Here is a 16,336-nt window from a genome sequence, read left to right as displayed (position 1 = left end):
GACAGCAGGCTCCGTTCCCCGGGGCTGGAGGTGAGGCCGGACACCGTGGCAAGGAGTGTGGTGCGTCTCCCGTGGTGACCAGGCAGCAGAGAGAGACTCCACCCCCCAGATAGGAGTCTGTACCCCAAACCACGCCCCTCATGGCCACCTCCCCAGCCGCACCTCGCACGCCCGCCCTCATGACCCCTCAGGAAATCCTGTCAGGGATTAGTCCACTGACTGGGTCACCAGTCACCACCCAGTCATGTCACCTCTACCTTCTTGCATTGTCTCACACGTGAGCTCTGGGGACCCCTCACGTCCGCACCATAACATCCTCTGACCATGGCCGGGCCTGGGCGCTGGTCCCCGTTGGGCCTTGGGGATGGTGCTGTTCAGAGCCTGTCCACAGTTCCCGCTTCCCTCAGGCCGGGCTCGAGCGCCTGGAATACGGAACTGGGAGGCGGAGGAGGGTGGCCTCCCAGAGCCAAGGAGAAAGGACCCTAGTCCAGTTTATGTCCCCATTCCCACTGTCCCCCAGTTTCTTTGATGTCCTTGCATCCAGCCAATTTGACTGGAGGGACACACGGACACAGGCCTAGAAAGCCGTGTCCCCTGTGAGTTGAAAATACGAGTCCTGAAGAGAAGCCCCAGTGACACCCGCCCTGTGCCCGGCAGCCCCTGGAAACCCCAGCAGAAGCCATCGTGCCACACTGAGCCACCCAGGGGGAGCGAGGGAGGGGCTGGGAGGGAGCCCAGCACTGGGCCAGGGTCGGGGTGTTGGGCAATGCCCATCCTGTGGGGTTCAGGAGCCCCAGAATCAGAGGGAAGCCCACCAGGGCCCTGCTGTTCAGGGAAATAAACGAGGTCATCACTGGTCAGCACAGCTGTCTGGGCACAGTGGGGAGAACAGCCCATCCTTGTCCTTCGGGCCAGGGACGGAGGCCGGGTCCCCGCAGCGGGAGCACAGGGCAGGGGCAGGAGGAGGGCTTTCCCCGTGGCCAGCAAGGTGGTCCCTGCAGAGGCTGCGCCTTCCCCTCTGGGCCAGTTCACTTCATGGTGGGGATAAAACGTGACGGACATCTCACTCTGCGTTCTGCACACTCAAAATCTTCAGAGATCAGGCAAGAAGGGCTGAAGGGGATCCTCACTGGAGAGGTCTAACTTCATTCCCTCTTGGGGCGGGGTGGGGGGGTCTGGCTTGGGCCTTAGTATGGCAGAGAGCTGATTTGGGCAACTCTGCCTCCTGCGCCCCTCTCCCCTCCGCGCCCCCCCTCCCCCCGCGCCCCTGCGTCCTAGGGAAGCCTTAGTTGCATCTGAGGGGACCTGTGGGCTCCCTCCTGCCCTGTTGGGTCTTGAAGAAGTAGCGCTCAGCTGGGTCTGACCGAGGCCCTCCGTGCCTTGCCCTGCCACAGCGCCCAGGCCCCGGGCAGGGGCTGAACCTCGCGGGCTTCCAGCTCCGTGGGCAGCTCTGGGGCCCTTCTCTCAGAAGCTGCGTGGGTGGGAACCAGGGCCCAGTGGGCTGAGGAAGAGCCTCAACCGGCCTCCAGGGCCTGGCCTTGTCTCCGCTGCTGCCTGGCCGGGAGCTCTGTGGCCCCAGCTGGTTCTGGCGGTGGCCCTGTGTGCCAGCCGATGTGCTCCTCTCTCCAGCTGCGCAAACAGCCACAGCCCCCCTGCCCCCCCAGGGCCAGGAAGGCCGGGCTCTCTGGCGAGCTGGGGGCTTGTTCAGGTCCAGGGAACCCTCAGTGAAGGGTGGGGGTGGGGACAAGACGGGAGGAGGCCAGGCCTCGGCGGGTAATAAAAATACCGCTGTCTATAAGCGTGAGGATCCATTCGTATCTCTCAGCGTCCAGCTTTCCTTATTTATATGGAAATATGGAGGGGCCGGTGAGTGCTGAGATGGATCTCTGGGGCCTCGCAGTAAATACGTTTCAATTCAGCCCATGCCAGGAGTGGGGAAGTGACCCTGGGGGACGTCAGCCTGCTCTGCTGACAGTCGGGGTCCAGAGGTGGCATGCCAGGGAGGTGTCACTCAGGCAGGGCCCGCCTGCTTCCCTCCTGGGTACCCATCTCCTGGGTGTGACCTTGAGTGTGTCCTGGGCAGAAAGCAGGCTTGGGAACGTGTCTCAGAGCTCCTCAAGAGGTAGGGGCTGTCTCCCCGGGTCTCGGGGACTTCGCGAGCCCCACAGCTTGTGAGAACATGGGAGGCTGCCCCCAGCCCTCTGCTGGGGAGGGATTTGCTGTCTTGGTCCAGAAGAAAGAGGGCCTTAAAGAGCTGTCCAAGACGGTTGATCTCCTTAATCAGGGCCCGGGTGGAGCCTGGCAGGGGTTATTTGCCAGCCTTTGGGGCTCACGCCTTCGTTGGCATTTTTAAAGAACTGGCTGCATCCTCACAGAGGGGCCGTCCACAACCCCAGATATGGCCAAGGATTCTTGCGGGGAGGGGTGGCCTATATTTCCCTGGTCATCTCGCTCTCTCAGTTCTGGCTTCTGATAAATTATCCATCTCAACATCTCTCTTCCCCTGCACCAACCCAGTAGGAGGAGCACCCCGTTTCCTTTGAGACCCTTGCCCAAGGGTCTGAGTATAGCCACCTGCATGGGGGGTGCGGGCATCACCAGTGGGGGCTTCAGAGCTCTGTGCAGCACAGCAAGTAGATTCCAACTCCCTCCGCATCTCTGCCAGGAAGAGCCCCCCACCCCTGCTGTGGCCCCCATAGGGGATCCCCATCCTTCTTGGCTCTGCCGGCCCCTGCGCCGCCGCCTCTTTCCCCCCTTCCCCAGCCGTGCCAGGAAGCCTCAGTCTCTGCTGGAATATGCAGAGTCATTTAGCTCTCCGTCTGCTCTGGGCACATGACTTGCTTTGGCCCACCCCAGGGTTTAGCAAAACAAAACAGAACTCTCCTTGGGAGGACTCTGCTGCCAGCTTCCATGGGACAGTTCTTTCCTTTCCCGTTACCCTGGTGTCTAGAGTCACTTAGGGGAAGTTGGGGTGCTAGAACCTCAGAGCTCAGTGACTCCAACCCCCTCATTTTACATGAGGGGAAACTGAGGCCAGGAGGAGGACAGTGACCTGTCCCCACCTAGTTGGTGCGGAGCAGGTCGGGGGTCGGGCTTTCTGACTCCCACTCAGGCCTGTCCCAGGCCACCACGCTGCCACCCCTGCCTGTGCTCTGCTGCCAGTTCTTGGATCCCCACAGTCTAGGACGGATCGTGCAGTCACTGGCCCCTCAGCCCTGAGAAATGGGGCTGGGGGCTTGGGTGGGGCGTGGGGTGGTGTGGTCCCAGCAGGGGTGCAGGCAGTGAGGAGGACCCCAGCGGGCTTGGGCCTGTCAGGGAGAGGGGCCAGCATGGAGGCAGGCCTGGGCCAGGCCGGAGGCACTGCAGGGAGCACAGCAGCACCCTAGAAACCAGGACTGGGCTCCACACCTCTGGGGTGCCCCGAGCACTCTGGCCTGGGCAGGCGGGGCAGGCCCTGTCCAGCGTGTCGCAGCTGTGATCTTGCCTCTCTTCATCCTGCTCATTTCGGGGAGAGCAACCTCAGCCCAGGCTGTGAGCCGTGGCCCCTCAGGGGACAGGGGAGGCCAGGCAGGCCCCTGCACGGCTCCTCGATGCCCCTCAGCTGGCCTCAGTGCCGCTGGCCCTGAGCCCTGCTGGCAGTGTCCAGTCTTCGTGTGTGTTGAGCTCAGATGATGGTCACCTGCCCGTTCCCTCCCTCTGTGCTGAAGGTGCTGGGTGCTGATGTTGGCGGAGGCCCGGGCAGGGGGTCCCCGAGAGCGAACCTCTGTGAGGCTGAGCAGGGGAAGCTGTGACTGTGTCGTGTGATCGATTAACTGATCGATCCGCCGAGTGAGTGGATGGCTCGGGAGGACCAGAGTGGTGGGGAGACCCCAAGTTTGCTTTATTCAAGGCTGTTATGAAAATTTCCAGTCGATTCTTTAAAAACCTGCTCAGTTTTCCGAGAGGGGAGGGCGGGAGGCCATGGCTGCTTCCTCTCTGGGGCTGGGCGGGGCCGTGTTCTCCCTTCCTTCCTCCTTGTGCCCATTTCCTGCAACGTCCGGCTCCACCCTGGGTCCTGGGGGACTTTGGGGGACTTCATTTCTCCTCCTCTTCCTCTGGCCCCTCGCTCCCTCCCTTGGAGCCAGGGGCCCTGTCTCTTTAAGGACGGCTGCTGCTCCTCCTGCTCTGGGCTGGTGCCCGGCTGGCGTTTCCCGGCCAGCTCTGCCCTGGCTCGGGGCCTCCCTTCAGACCCAGGCGGCTCAGCTGCCAGCGGAGGTGTCTTCTGTCCCTGTGGGAGGCTGGCAGTGGCTGGATGTGGCGGCCAGGGGAAGGGGGCAGTGTGCCCAGCACTGTCCTCTGCCAGGAGGGGTGGGCTGCAGGCAGGGCCTGGTGTTCTTGCTTTGAGTCGGGGACATGGAGGCCAAGGGTGGTACGGTGACTTCGCCTTGCAGCTTTGGTGGCAGTGGCAGGCCAGAGCCAGCTGGGAGCCTCTGGGGTGTCCGGCTCTGTCATTCCTGAGAAGGGGATGCTGCCGCGCGGCCTCCCTAGCTGGCCCTGGTGACTCAGTGTGCGTGGGCTGCGCTGCCGGCGGCCAGCACCTGTGTTACTGCCTGGGCACTTCCCTTGGCCACAGGGCGGCAGGCGGAGGGTGCAGAACGTGACTGTCCCTGGAGCAGCCCTCACCCAGTGCCTGGGGTCGAATGCCCCTCGTCCGCAGGCGGGTGACGGGCCTTGCTCTGCACCCAGGAAGGCAGGCCAGCACCCCTCCCCTGCCGCGGCCTCCATTTGCCTGCAGGGCTGGGCTGTGGTCTCGGGCCTCGGGCTGGGGACTCACTGACTCTCCTCCTTGCCCCCCACCCCTCACCCCAGCCAGGAAATGCTTTAGGGAACCCAAGTCAGGACGTGCCCTGCCCCTGGCCGGGCAGCCTGGTGGGGAGGGCTCCTGTCCCCTGGGACCTGGCTCAGGACCCCAGGGGTGGGGCGGGAGCTGGCACTGTGTGGGCTGTGGGCAGGGGCTGCCACTTCATTCTCTGCAGCTGCCCTTGCCAATCCGTCTCTGGGAATCGAAAGGCCAGCGTGACACCCAGGACAAGTTCCTATGATTTTCTGCAGAGTGTCCTGGGGAGGCGGATGGGGACAGCATGGGGCAGAAGTGGGGGCAGGTGAAGAGCAGTCCCGGGACCCCAGAACATGGGCTCCCACTCCCGTGCATCAGAATCCCCTGGGGGACTCCCGGGCCCTAGAACGTCAATCAGCAAGCCTAGGCTTGGGCCCCGACCTGGATTCCAACAGCCTGGCAGGTCAGGTGCCAGTGGACCGTGGCCCACTCTTCTAGAACCCGGGAGGTCCTGTCTGGACCAGGTGTTAGGAGACATGGGCTCCTGTCCCACCTGGAACCTTCCCTGGCCTCTCATAGCCTTGGGGATTGCAGGGCACCTTGGAGATTACAGCCAAAGCTCTGAGGCCCAGAGAGGCATAGACAGTTCCCAGGGTCACACAGCTGGTGGGAGCAGGGTCCTGGGCTTTCCTCCCCAGGCAATGCAGTGAGGGGCCTTATGGGAGGCCGGGGAGGGGGACAGATGGGGCGGGCTTGCTCTCTGACCCTCCCCTGCAGTGGCCAAGGAAGGTGGGAGGGGGCCGGGGTCTGAGCTGCCCCATCTCAGACACCAGGTGGCACCGGTGGCCTCCGTGCTGCCCGGCTGCCCCTGACGGCGCCCTCCTCTGCCCACAGTGCTGGGTGGCCCTGAGTCCCGTGGCGTGCTCCGCAAGATGAGCGACCTGCTGGAGCTGATGGTGAAGCGCATGGACACGCTGGCCAGGCTGGAGAACAGCAGCGGGCTGCACCCGGAGGCCGGCGACCCCCACGCGGCTGCCCACAGGTGAGGGCCGCGGGGCACTGTGCCTGGCTGTGCTGGGTGGAGGCCAGCTGCTGGGCCTGCTGGTCACCCGCTTTTTGTTGATCTGGGGAAAACAAAGAATGAAAAAAAACCAAACCTTCCACGACCTGAGGAGGTCAGGGCCCCCAGGACCCGAGGGGAGCACCATCGGAGTCGTGTCTGCCGCCCGTTAAACAAGACCACGGTGAGACCGGAGGCGCTATCTCCCTTCCTGTCCACTCGGCCCGGCCACACGCACCTGGTCATACGCACACCCGGCCACACGCACACCCGGCGTGTGAACGCACAGAAGTCTTTGGGCCAGTTGTACCCACACGGCAGCGTGTCACAGGGAGTGTGGGGCTGGGCCTGAGGGCCTCAGGCCTGCCGGGTCCCCTCAGGCTCCCCGGGTCCCCTCAGCCCGCCAGGTCCTCGCGGGATCTCCCCCATTTCTCCCGTGTCCGAGGGGCGGTTTTGACTCTGTCCGAGCTGGTCCTGTGTGAGGGCCGGGGGCTTCGGGCCGTTGCTGAGTAGGGTTCCCGGCCTCCCTCACCCTGGGCTTCCCTTGGCCAGGAGCCAGAGCCCAGGGACGTGTGCCGCTCTGCCACCTGGGAGCCCCGGGGCGTGGAGTGCACGGGGCGCGTCTGGGTGGACGCAGGCCATCAGGGCCAGGGCCCCGTCCTCAGGAGTGGCTTCGGGCAGAGAGAAGGTGCTGTGTGGCCCTGGCCGGCCTGCGGGGAGGGTGTGCTGGAGGGACCGCCTGGCAGGCTGGACACAGGGCACCTCGGAGGGACTGTGGCCACTTGGTCTGCCTGTGCTGGGCTGCTGGCCCAGGGCCGACCCTAGGCTAGCCTGGCTGACTGAGCAGTACCCAGGACACCCTGCCCGACACAAGGCCTTGTCACAGGTGACAGTTACTGTGACAGCGCCTACCTCTCTCGTGCCTGTCACCCCACCACCGCATCTATCCTACACCCTCCTGACGGAAGGCACAGAGAGGGCCAGGAACCCAGCCTAAGTGCACAGCCTCGAGGGGCCGCCCGGCTCCGCACCACCCTCTGCCCAGGGTGCCTGGTGGCCTCCCGTGCTGTGCGGTCAGCGTGGTCGGATTTCCCCCTTCTCAGCCTTCCCACGCTGGCTAGTTCACAGACAGAAGCCAGCCCCCGTTGGAGTTTTGGGGTTCAGGGATGCAGCGCTGACCCTGCCTTCCTGGGAGCGGGGGAGAGTGAAGGGCCCGCGTGGTGTCCACTCCGACTTCACCCACAGCAGGCCGGGCCTCTTGGGCCGCGCAGCTGGGCGCCGGCTGTTTCACCTCCCAGAAATGGCAACTACAGAGGAGCGAGGAGTGGGGCGACAGCCGGGCGAGGCCCCTCACGCGTGACGGGTCCTGCAGAGCCCTGTCCCCACTCCTCGGGGGCAGTGGGCACTCACCAAGGAAAGAAAGAAATGAGATCGTTTCAGCTGCTGACCTGTGCTCCAAAGCGGTGGAGAATGATGGGTAGGAAAGCGGCTCAGACAGGTCAGCTGGTGACAGTCGAGCTGGTCTCTAGTGGGAGGGAGGAGAGAGCATGGGAGCAGAGAGCCTGCACGTGCAAAGGCCCTGGGGTGGGAGCCCGCTCGGCCTGTTGGGGGAAGAAGAACTGGGAAGGCCAAGGTGGCAGAGCTTGTGAGGACGGACAGGACGCAGAGCCAGGGTGTGCTGTAAGACTCGGTCCCAAGAGCTGTGGGGAGCTGCTGGATATTTAAAAAAGATATCACATTACTGCTGCGTGAAACATGGATTGGCCAGGTGGCCAGAGGGGAGCAGAGGGGCCCGTGGGAGCGATGGGAGATGGGCGGAGTGTCAGGGTCGTCCTGGCTGCCCACCCTGCCCTGCGGCTCCACCCTTCTCCCTGCCCAGCCCTAGGCCCCTCATCTCTCCACTCTCCTGCCCCCCTGTGCCACGGCCTCTGGCCACAGGTGTGTGCCCCGCTTGGCCCCTGCTGGGCATCCTGTGGGCATCCGAGCTGAGGGTCCTGCTCTGGGGCTGGAGGCCCACGTCTGGCACATTCGCTGTCTCTCTGGTTCCTTCCAGGCCCAGCCTGTCCCCGTCCCCTGCGCTGCCCTTCATCTCCTCCAGGCTGTGGGAACGCGCCACCTCCCACTCTGTCCTGGGGAAGAGCGGCCATCTGTCATGGCCGGAGGGGGGGGGGCATCAACCCGCAGGCAGAGCCTGGAATCCAGGGACACTGCAGCTTCAGGACCGGGGACGGGTGTGTCAGGGCCTGCGGGAGGCCGCTGTCCCTCTCCCTGTGCACAGACACGCCCGCCCCAGCCCTCACCAGGTCAGCCCCAGGTGGGATTCTGCGGAAGCACCCCCTGCTCCTGACCGGCTCTCACCCGCACCCGGACCCTCCGCCTGGGAATTACTGTGGCTCACGAAGAACTTCACTGTCCTCCTCTGCCCTCCGGGAGCCTCTGGGCTGCCCCTGCCCCGTGGCTGGCCTGTCCTGGGGAGGGAAGACCTGATCAGGTCAGGGTCTGCTGCATCAGCATCATATTGCGTCTCTAAAGCCCAAAGTAACGGTCTCTGAATTTTCCAAAGGGCTTCCGCGCAGGGCAAAGCCCGCTCAGCTCGGAGGCTGGCTGCGCCCAAGGTCATCTGTAATTGTTGAATGTCCACCGAGTGCGGGTCCAGGCAGGGACTCGGGAGGGTGAGGGACCCAGGGAGATGGAATTAGAGCTGGCGTCAACCGGCTAGAGGACCGTTACAGAGGGGTCTGTTTCAGGAGGTGCCCGCACCCTGGGCCCCGCTGGCCTAGGGCCCTGGGGTGGGGGCACGCTGGGCCTGTCGGCTGCTCACCTCGGCCTCAGGCCCCGCAGGTGCGGCAGAGATAACGGGAGGGGACCATCTGGCCAGGTGCCTGGCACGCAGAGGGACGGTGCCTCTCATGTGTCCTGGGAGGTTTAGTCGCAGGGGGGAGGGGGAGTTGGGGTGAGCCTGGGAGGAGGGGACAGGTGACAGGTGGATGGAGCACTCCACCTGGGTGACAGGAGGAGGCTGCCTGGTCCCGTGCTGTGGCTGGAGGGCTGCTGAGTGGGGGCGGGGGTGGCCGTGACCCCCCCAGGCTGTGGACTCCTCAGGTTGTGTCTCCAGCCTGGCCAAGCCCTGGACTCCTGCCACTCACCTGGAGGTCCTGGGGGATCGAATGTTGCACCTTCTGTATGCACCCAAGGCGGCTTCCCCGCACTCCTGTCCCAGCCCCTGCCAGCTGCCTCGTCCCCACGGCTCAGACCCCCAGCCGTGCACTCATCCCTGACCCCCTCCTGAGCACCTGCATCCAGTCCATCAGACTAGCCCAGAGTGCCCCCTCCCTCCCCGCCCAGCCGCTCCCACCTCAGCAGCCAGCGAGATCGGTTTAGAAGGTCATGGCCAGGCAAGTCAGGGCCACCAGAAGGACCCCAGCTCTTACCTGAGCGCGAGGAGAAGCTGCAGGAGCAGTGGCCAGAGGAGGGACTGGCTCTTCCTGGGGCATGACGGTCTCCTGCTGGCCACAGGACCTTTGTGCTGGCCCCTCAGTCGGGTCTCCTTCTTCCCGTTCTTAAGCGTCCCGTAAGGCCTTCCCCGACCAGGTCCTATTAAAATGTGCCCCTCTCTCCCCGTCACCACCGTCTGGCACGCTGTCTTCATGTTTACTTATGCGTTGTCTGTCCCCCTGGAACACCGCTGTGTGAGGACAGGCCTGTCCCTTCTGTTTTCCCAGCTCAGGAGGAGGGCGGGCCAAGGGGAGATGGAGGGGAGGGGTGCTCCGGGCCAGGGTGGCCAGCTGGGCCTCGGTTTCCCGTCCTGTGGCCAAGCCCAGTTGAGCAGCTCCGCCCCAGGGGGGCTCAGGGGCCGCTGGGCAGCAGAGGAGCGCGGAGGCCCGGCTTCACCCTGGGGAGGATCTGAGCTCTGGAGACGGCGTCGTGGACATCGCGGTCACTGTGCCTGGGCAGGGTGTCAAAGAGCCTGAGCGGCGGTGACATGCCTGTGGTCGGGGGAAAGCTGGGACTTAACTGTGACGACGGGGACGAGCGGGTTGTCACGAGGTGGGCTGGCACGGCGCGCGGAGTCCAGTACAAACGACCTGCAGAGGAGGTGGCCGGCAGGGACTGTCCAGTTCTCTTTCCAAATTGGAAAAAAAAAACCCACAGTTAATTAAAATCGCCAGTTCTTGACCCTGTGTGTGTGGCGGCCATCAGGGTAGACGGGGTGGACAGGGCTTCCTGGCTGGAGCGACCAGCCTCCCTGGAGGTCTGTGTGTCCCCGCGTGGGGACAGGGACCTTCCCCTGTCTGCACAGCATGGGACTCAGTTTCAAGCGGTCTCGGGTCTCTCGGCCCCGGTGCTGGTCCGGCTCCTGGATGTGCCCTGGCTGTCGAAGGGCATCGGGAGCCCACGGTGCTGCAGGCCTGGGGCGCGGCCAGCCCACGGGGAGGCCGTGGGGAGAGGGGTTCACAGGGCAGCTGTGGCCCTGGGGGGGAGGGAAGGCTCCGCAGGCCCCCGGGGAGGGAGACAGGTCCCAGTGCTACAGGGAGCTTTGTCCAGCGGTCAGGAGAGGAGCCTGGGGAGCCTCGGCCAAGGCCATGGCCAGGGTGGACACTGGGGGCAGGGTGGCCAGGCCCCCAGGCCCCCGCTCTTGGCCTCCTGGGCCACCTCCAGCTGTGCAGGAGCGGCAGGGGGAGGTGACTGGACAGTGGCCCAGAGTCCTGAGCAATGATGGCGCCGCTGCCCATGGTGACCACAGAGCTCCTGGTGCTAAGTGGCGCCCGGGTGGAGGGGCACCCAGGTGTCCTGCAGAAGGGTGGGTCAGGATGGAGTGGACGGTGGGTTCAGGGGGCCCGATACCCTGGCTTTGCTGCGCCAGCAGGTCACCCATCCTGTTCCCAAGTAATGACACCACACGGAGCCAGGCTCCCCCTCTGTCCCTGTTTGTTTTTGGTTGGTTGGTTGAGGACTGAACCCAGGGGTGCTTAACCACTGAGCCACATCCCTCGCCCCCATTTTTTTATTAATTTTTTTTCAACTTGGTGACAAGGTCTCTCTAAGTTAGAGCCTTGCTAAGTCGCTGAGGCTGGCCTCTACTTGGGATCCTCCCACCTCAGCCTCTCAGCCTCCCAAGTTGTTGGGGTTACAGGTGTTCACCACCACATCCAGCTATCCCTGTTCATTGTGTGTGTGTGAGTGTGTGTGTGAGTGTGAGTGTGAGTGTGTCAGTGAGTGTATGAGTGTGTGTGTGAGTGTGTGAGTGTGAGTGTGTGAGTGTGTCAGTGAGTGTATGAGTGTGTGTGAGTGTGTGTGTCAGTGAGTGTATGAGTGTGTGTGAGTGTATGAGTGTGAGTGTGTGTGTGTGTCAGTGAGTGTATGAGTGTGAGTATGTGTGAGTGAGTGTGTGTGTGAGTGTGAGTGTGAGCGATGCACACTGATGTATTTATTTTGGAGCAGAAGCCAGGCCCCGCCTTCTGCTCAGAGCCCTGGTCACTCCCGGTGCCTCCACAGGCTCTGGGTGGGGCTGGGGGCTGAGGCAGGGATGGAGCAGGGAGGGTGCCCGGGAGGCTGACTCGGGCTGAGGTGTCCTCCGTAGGCTGTTCCCGCGGTGCGCGTCTGGTCTCTCGCGGTGTGTCCGTGGGCATCTCGTGTCTGTGGGTCTTGGTGTCCTAGGAGGAAAGTGATCCATTTGGTAATAAAATAACTCCCAGCAGTCGCCAGCCAGCGGCGGGGAAATCAATACCCCGTTAATTGAAAGCAACCCCATAAATCACGGGAGGGATGCGAAGTTAACCCTCCCTTGGAAGCACGGGGATTGGTCCTGGAGCCCAGGGTCTGGCCTGGAATTGGCCACGTGTGTGGGGCTGGGCAGAGAGACCAGTGAAGGGGACTCCTGGGGGAGGGGCAGAGAGACCAGTGAAGGGGACTCATGGGGGGGGAGGGGCAGAGAGACCAGTGAAGGGGACTCATGGGGGAGGGGCAGAGAGACCAGTGAAGGGGACTCATGGGGGGGAGAGGGGCAGAGAGACCAGTGAAGGGGACTCATGGGGGGGGGAGGGGCAGAGAGACCAGTGAAGGGGACTCATGGGGGAGGGGCAGAGAGACCAGTGAAGGGGACTCATGGGGGAGGGGCAGAGAGACCAGTGAAGGGGACTCATGGGGGAGGGGAGGGGCAGAGAGACCAGTGAAGGGGACTCGTGGGGGAGGGGCAGAGAGACTGGGGGAGGGGCAGAGAGACCAGTGAAGGGGACTCGTGGGGGAGGGGAGGGGCAGAGAGACCAGTGAAGGGGACTCATGGGGGAGGGGCAGAGAGACTGGTGAAGGGGACTCGTGGGGGAGGGGCAGAGAGACTGGGGGAGGGGCAGAGAGACTGGTGAAGGGGACTCGTGGGGGAGGGGCAGAGAGACTGGGGGAGGGGCAGAGAGACTGGTGAAGGGGACCCGTGGGGGAGGGGCAGAGAGACTGGTGAAGGGGACCCGTGGGGCTGGGCAGAGGGAGTTGAGGACCAGAGCCAGTGGCCTGAGGAGGCAGAGGAGTGGAGCTCTGGGGCCCACAGGTGGCTGTCCTGTCGGGTGCCTGGGCAGTTCCTAGCGGCCAGCTGCACCAGGGTCACCTCGGGAGTGGGGGGCAGTGACCCGAGGCCTGGCTTGGCCCCCTCTTACTTCCTGATGCGGGTGCTTCGCGGGTGTGCGGGAAACACGCGCTCCCCATCCCACGCTCAGGTGCCCCGGAAGAGGCAGGGCTCACCCCGGGCACCAGCGTCCGAGTCCCTGCTGTCCCCTGCTCGTGTGGCCTTGGGAAAGCCCCAGTATCAGCTCTGGGCCGCTGTCAGTGCCGGGCTGTGAAGTGGGGTCAGCTGGCCCGGCTCAGAGGTCCATCCTGGGCCCCACGCCCTGGGCAGGTTCCTGGGGACAGGTGCCCTGAGAGGGCACGGTTAGGACTTGGAGGGCTCAGGGGGAGGCCCACCTGGCGGGGCAGGTGGACCTCCCCGAGGGCCCCTGTTGGCCTCGGTCGCTGTCTGGCTTCTGCGTCCCCACCCGGCTCTGGCCAGGTCAGGCTCCTTCACTGGGAGAGAGGCAGCCCTAGGGGACCCCCAGCCCATGCCACACACGGGGCAGCTGTGGGCCCCCCAGGGGCGCGTTCTGGATCCCAGTGGACTTTGCTACGGAGCCGGCTGAAGTAACAAAAATACCAACCACCGATGACCATCGCTGGCCATGGCTCAGCCACCTCCCTGGGCTCTGCCGGGTCCTCACCAGCAGCCCATGAGGAGGAGCCAGCCCAGGGCTGCGGTTCAGAGAGGAGACCTGGTCACGGAGCCTGAGCCGGGCCTGCGACTCCCGGGCTGCCCACCCGCCTGGCCTGGCCTCTGCTCACGCGGCTGTGGGCTCAGCGGGGTGGAGGACCTCCCCCCAACACTCACAGCAGAAGACAAAGGAGAGAAATGAAAACACTCCTCACACAGTAGGACTGCAGGCTCAACCAGGGGACCAGGTGGAGGGAGACTGGGGTGCGTTCCACAGTGGGGGTAAGGCCTAGGGTGCTGTCCCCACGTCCTTCAGCCTGAGCAGACAGATTTTAGGTTGGTGCCCTGGAAACGGGGCAGGGTGGTTGTGGCCAAGGAGACACCTTCTGCCAGAACGGTGTCAGCCTTGGTCGTCACCTGTCATGAGGATGGCCCACCCGAGGGTGGGGGTCGCTAGCCCAGCTGGGTGCTCCGTCCAGGTCCTGGTGCTGACGTCTGGTCCCCACGCCCACTTGAGTGTCCACCCGTCCTGCGTGAGATGGTGTTTCCCTGCCTGTCTGTCCCCAAGCCCACCCACGTCCTGCCCCTCCTGCCGCCGTTGGGGGACAGGAAAGGACTTCCTCATGTTCCACTCGGCTCCGGCTGCCTCCCTTCCTGAGGACCAGGAGCGGAGGCCCCTCGTTCCTGCACGTAGATGAGTGCGGAGTCCAGGCCTTAAGGGAGGCCTGGCCCCGGGCCTCCCCGGGAGGTCCCCTCCACCCGCTGCAGCCGCAGTGTCCACCTCAGCACTGGGCTGGCTGGGCAGCTGGGGACCCGGCCACCTGGTGAGAACCCGATTCTCCCCAAGCCACTGGTGCCACCTTGCCCCACCTCGGGGTCCTCGGGGACATTAGGGGGTTCTGAGGCTGTCACCAGCACTGAAGGTGACGACCCACGGGAGGGTTTGGTGTTGTATGGGCATCGTCTTGGCCGGACGCTTTCTCTTGTCCTGGCAGGGAGAGCCCTGTCCCCCGCTGCAGGGTGGCCTCAGGGTCTTCCTCCGTCAATAAGGCGGGGAGCCCTGTGAGTCTCCTGGGGCTGCTGTCAGTGGGCGCTGCAGAGCCGGGGACTTAGGTGGCAGACACTCGTGGCCTTGGGGTCTGGAGTCAGGGACAGGTCAGGGCGGCAGGCCGAGCTCCCTCTGCGTGGTGAGCCTCAGCTCCTGCCCGTCTCTGGCACCTGCCTTCTCCTCGGCCCGAGGCAGCAGAAGCCCTTCTTCCCCGGGTCCCTCCCCGTGAGGGTCCCTCCCACGAGGACCCAGGCACACTGACCAGGGCCAGCTGACTCCAGGAGGACCCCAGATCACACCTCCAGGATCCTGTTTCCAAGTCAGGTGTCATTGTGAGGTTCTGGGGTCAGGACAGCAGCCTGTGAATTCTGAAGGGGGCTGCAGTTCAACCCGCAGCAGAAACTGTGTTTTGGACCGTGTGGGTTTCAAGCCCAAGACATTCACGTTACACAGGAAAAGGTCTCCTTTGATCTGCCAGGCTCTCCCCTCCCTGATTTTAAGAGAATTTCAAACATTGTCGTGGGCATCCGAAGCTCTGTGATCCCTGGCACTGTGCCCGGGGCCATGCTGGAGTGATCAGCCTGGTGTCCCCGGGGGCTGCTGTCCCTGGTGGGCACGCTTGCTGGGGCCACCAGCGTCACGCTGCACTGTCTCCCAGGCAGCCCCTGTCCTCCCTCCCGTCGAGGCTCCCCAGCTCCGAGATCCGCTGTGCTTTGGGGCCCTGAGACCTCTCCTTTGATTGTGGGTAGAAAGGTCTCTCAGGGCAAGGAGCCTGATTATTTATTATTTGAAAATAGAATACAGGCGGGGGACACGCCTATCATTCCCACAGCTCGGGAGGCTGAGGCAGGAGGACCGCAAGTTCAAGGCCAGCTTCAGCACCTTAGAGAGGCCCTAAGCAGCTTAATAAAAAAGGAGAAAGCTGGGGATGTGGCTCAGTGGTCAAGCACCCCTGGGGTTCAATCCCTGGTACCAAAAAAAAAAAGTGCTTTGCAGATGCGAAGTCCATTACATTGACAGGGACACAAGTCTTTCCGTTCCGAGCCAGCTGCACTCGCTAAACCAGACAGATGCCACCTGTATTATTTAAAGCCTGTGTTAGCGATATGTTTTATGCAGAAAACGCTGATTGTAGGAAATCTGCTGAATCTCCCCACAAGTTAAGTGCTGTGCTCTGTGGTTAGGTCTTTGGTATTTCCTCTTGGGAATGGGGTGAGGGCTGCAAATGGGGAGCAGAAGCGTATCAAGCACTTATTGAGCACCTCCTGTATGCTGCACTCCTGATATCGGCCCCATGCCCGTTCTCCTGGCCCCTGCTCTTTCCAATCAATCTCTCCATGATGCAGAGCGTTGCTGACCGGGGCCTGAAAATCAAGGGCATCCTTTGATTTCTCTGTCCCCCACAAGAGCAGCAGGCGGAGCCTGGACGTTAGCAGAGGGCACAGGTGGGGAGAAGACCCTGCGCTCAGCTGGGGCAACCGGGAGGCCTGGGCTCTTCCTTTGTGACAGTTTGAAAACTGCTTTGGCTCCGTTCCGCAGATGGCGATTGTGTTAGTGGCCTAAGGTTGCCATCAAAAGTGACCCCAGAGGCGGCCGTTGGAAACACCAGCGTCTCCTCTCCCGGCTCCTCCCGCGGCCGGCTCGAGGGAGGGTCCTGCCTCGCCCTGTGTGGCCGCGGGTGGTCCCGGGCAGCCTGCAGCCTCTGGCTGTGTGGTGGCCTGGCCTCCTGGGTCCTCACGGGGGCACTGAGCTGAGGACCTCGCCTGACCTGGTGGCATCTGCAGAAACCCTGTTTCCAAACGAGGTCCCATTCTGAAGTTCCGGGTGAGCGTGGACTGGGGGGACGCTCGCCAGCCGACAGTGGTGGACCCTGGGCAGGTGGTCCACCCCGGGTGGAGCCAAGCTGCTCACTGTCAGGAAGCCGAGTCCTGCCTGGGGGTCTCAGGACCCCTCTAGGGTCAGCAGCCCCCAGCCGTGTCCTGTAGCTCCCTAAGGCCTTGAGTCCTGCAGGGGGTGGGGAGCCCCAGGGAGAGGGGCTTCAGGAAGGTGGGGGAGAGGGGGCGGTCTGATCCACGTGGCAGATGGCCTGGCAGGAGCCCTGGGGTCTCTGGTTAGAAGTTAGGATGGGCCTCTGGCCTTTGTCCAGCCTGAGCACTTCCTGTCCTTGTTGCCCCTCCTGGT

The 16,336-nt window shown here is 63.7% G+C and overlaps 1 protein-coding gene across 3 annotated transcripts in view; it reads left to right on the top strand.

Annotated features, from left to right (window-relative positions):
- Positions 1-16,336, top strand: part of Mgat5b (alpha-1,6-mannosylglycoprotein 6-beta-N-acetylglucosaminyltransferase B) — a 59,613-nt gene that overhangs the window by 6,346 nt on the left and 36,931 nt on the right. For 2 of the 3 annotated variants that reach the window (XM_078041594.1, XM_078041595.1), the window contains one exon: positions 5,711-5,858. The exons of the other annotated variant lie outside the window; for it this stretch is intronic. In XM_078041594.1, coding sequence (XP_077897720.1) covers positions 5,711-5,858 — 148 coding nt within the window. The remainder of the gene's footprint in view (positions 1-5,710; positions 5,859-16,336) is intronic. 3 annotated transcript variants of the gene reach the window in all.

This window comes from Ictidomys tridecemlineatus, chromosome 3, assembly GCF_052094955.1.
Source record: "Ictidomys tridecemlineatus isolate mIctTri1 chromosome 3, mIctTri1.hap1, whole genome shotgun sequence".
Lineage (NCBI taxonomy): Eukaryota > Metazoa > Chordata > Mammalia > Rodentia > Sciuridae > Ictidomys > Ictidomys tridecemlineatus.
The sequence above is the reverse complement of the archived record's forward strand: the minus strand, read 5'-3'. Positions and strand labels throughout refer to the sequence as shown.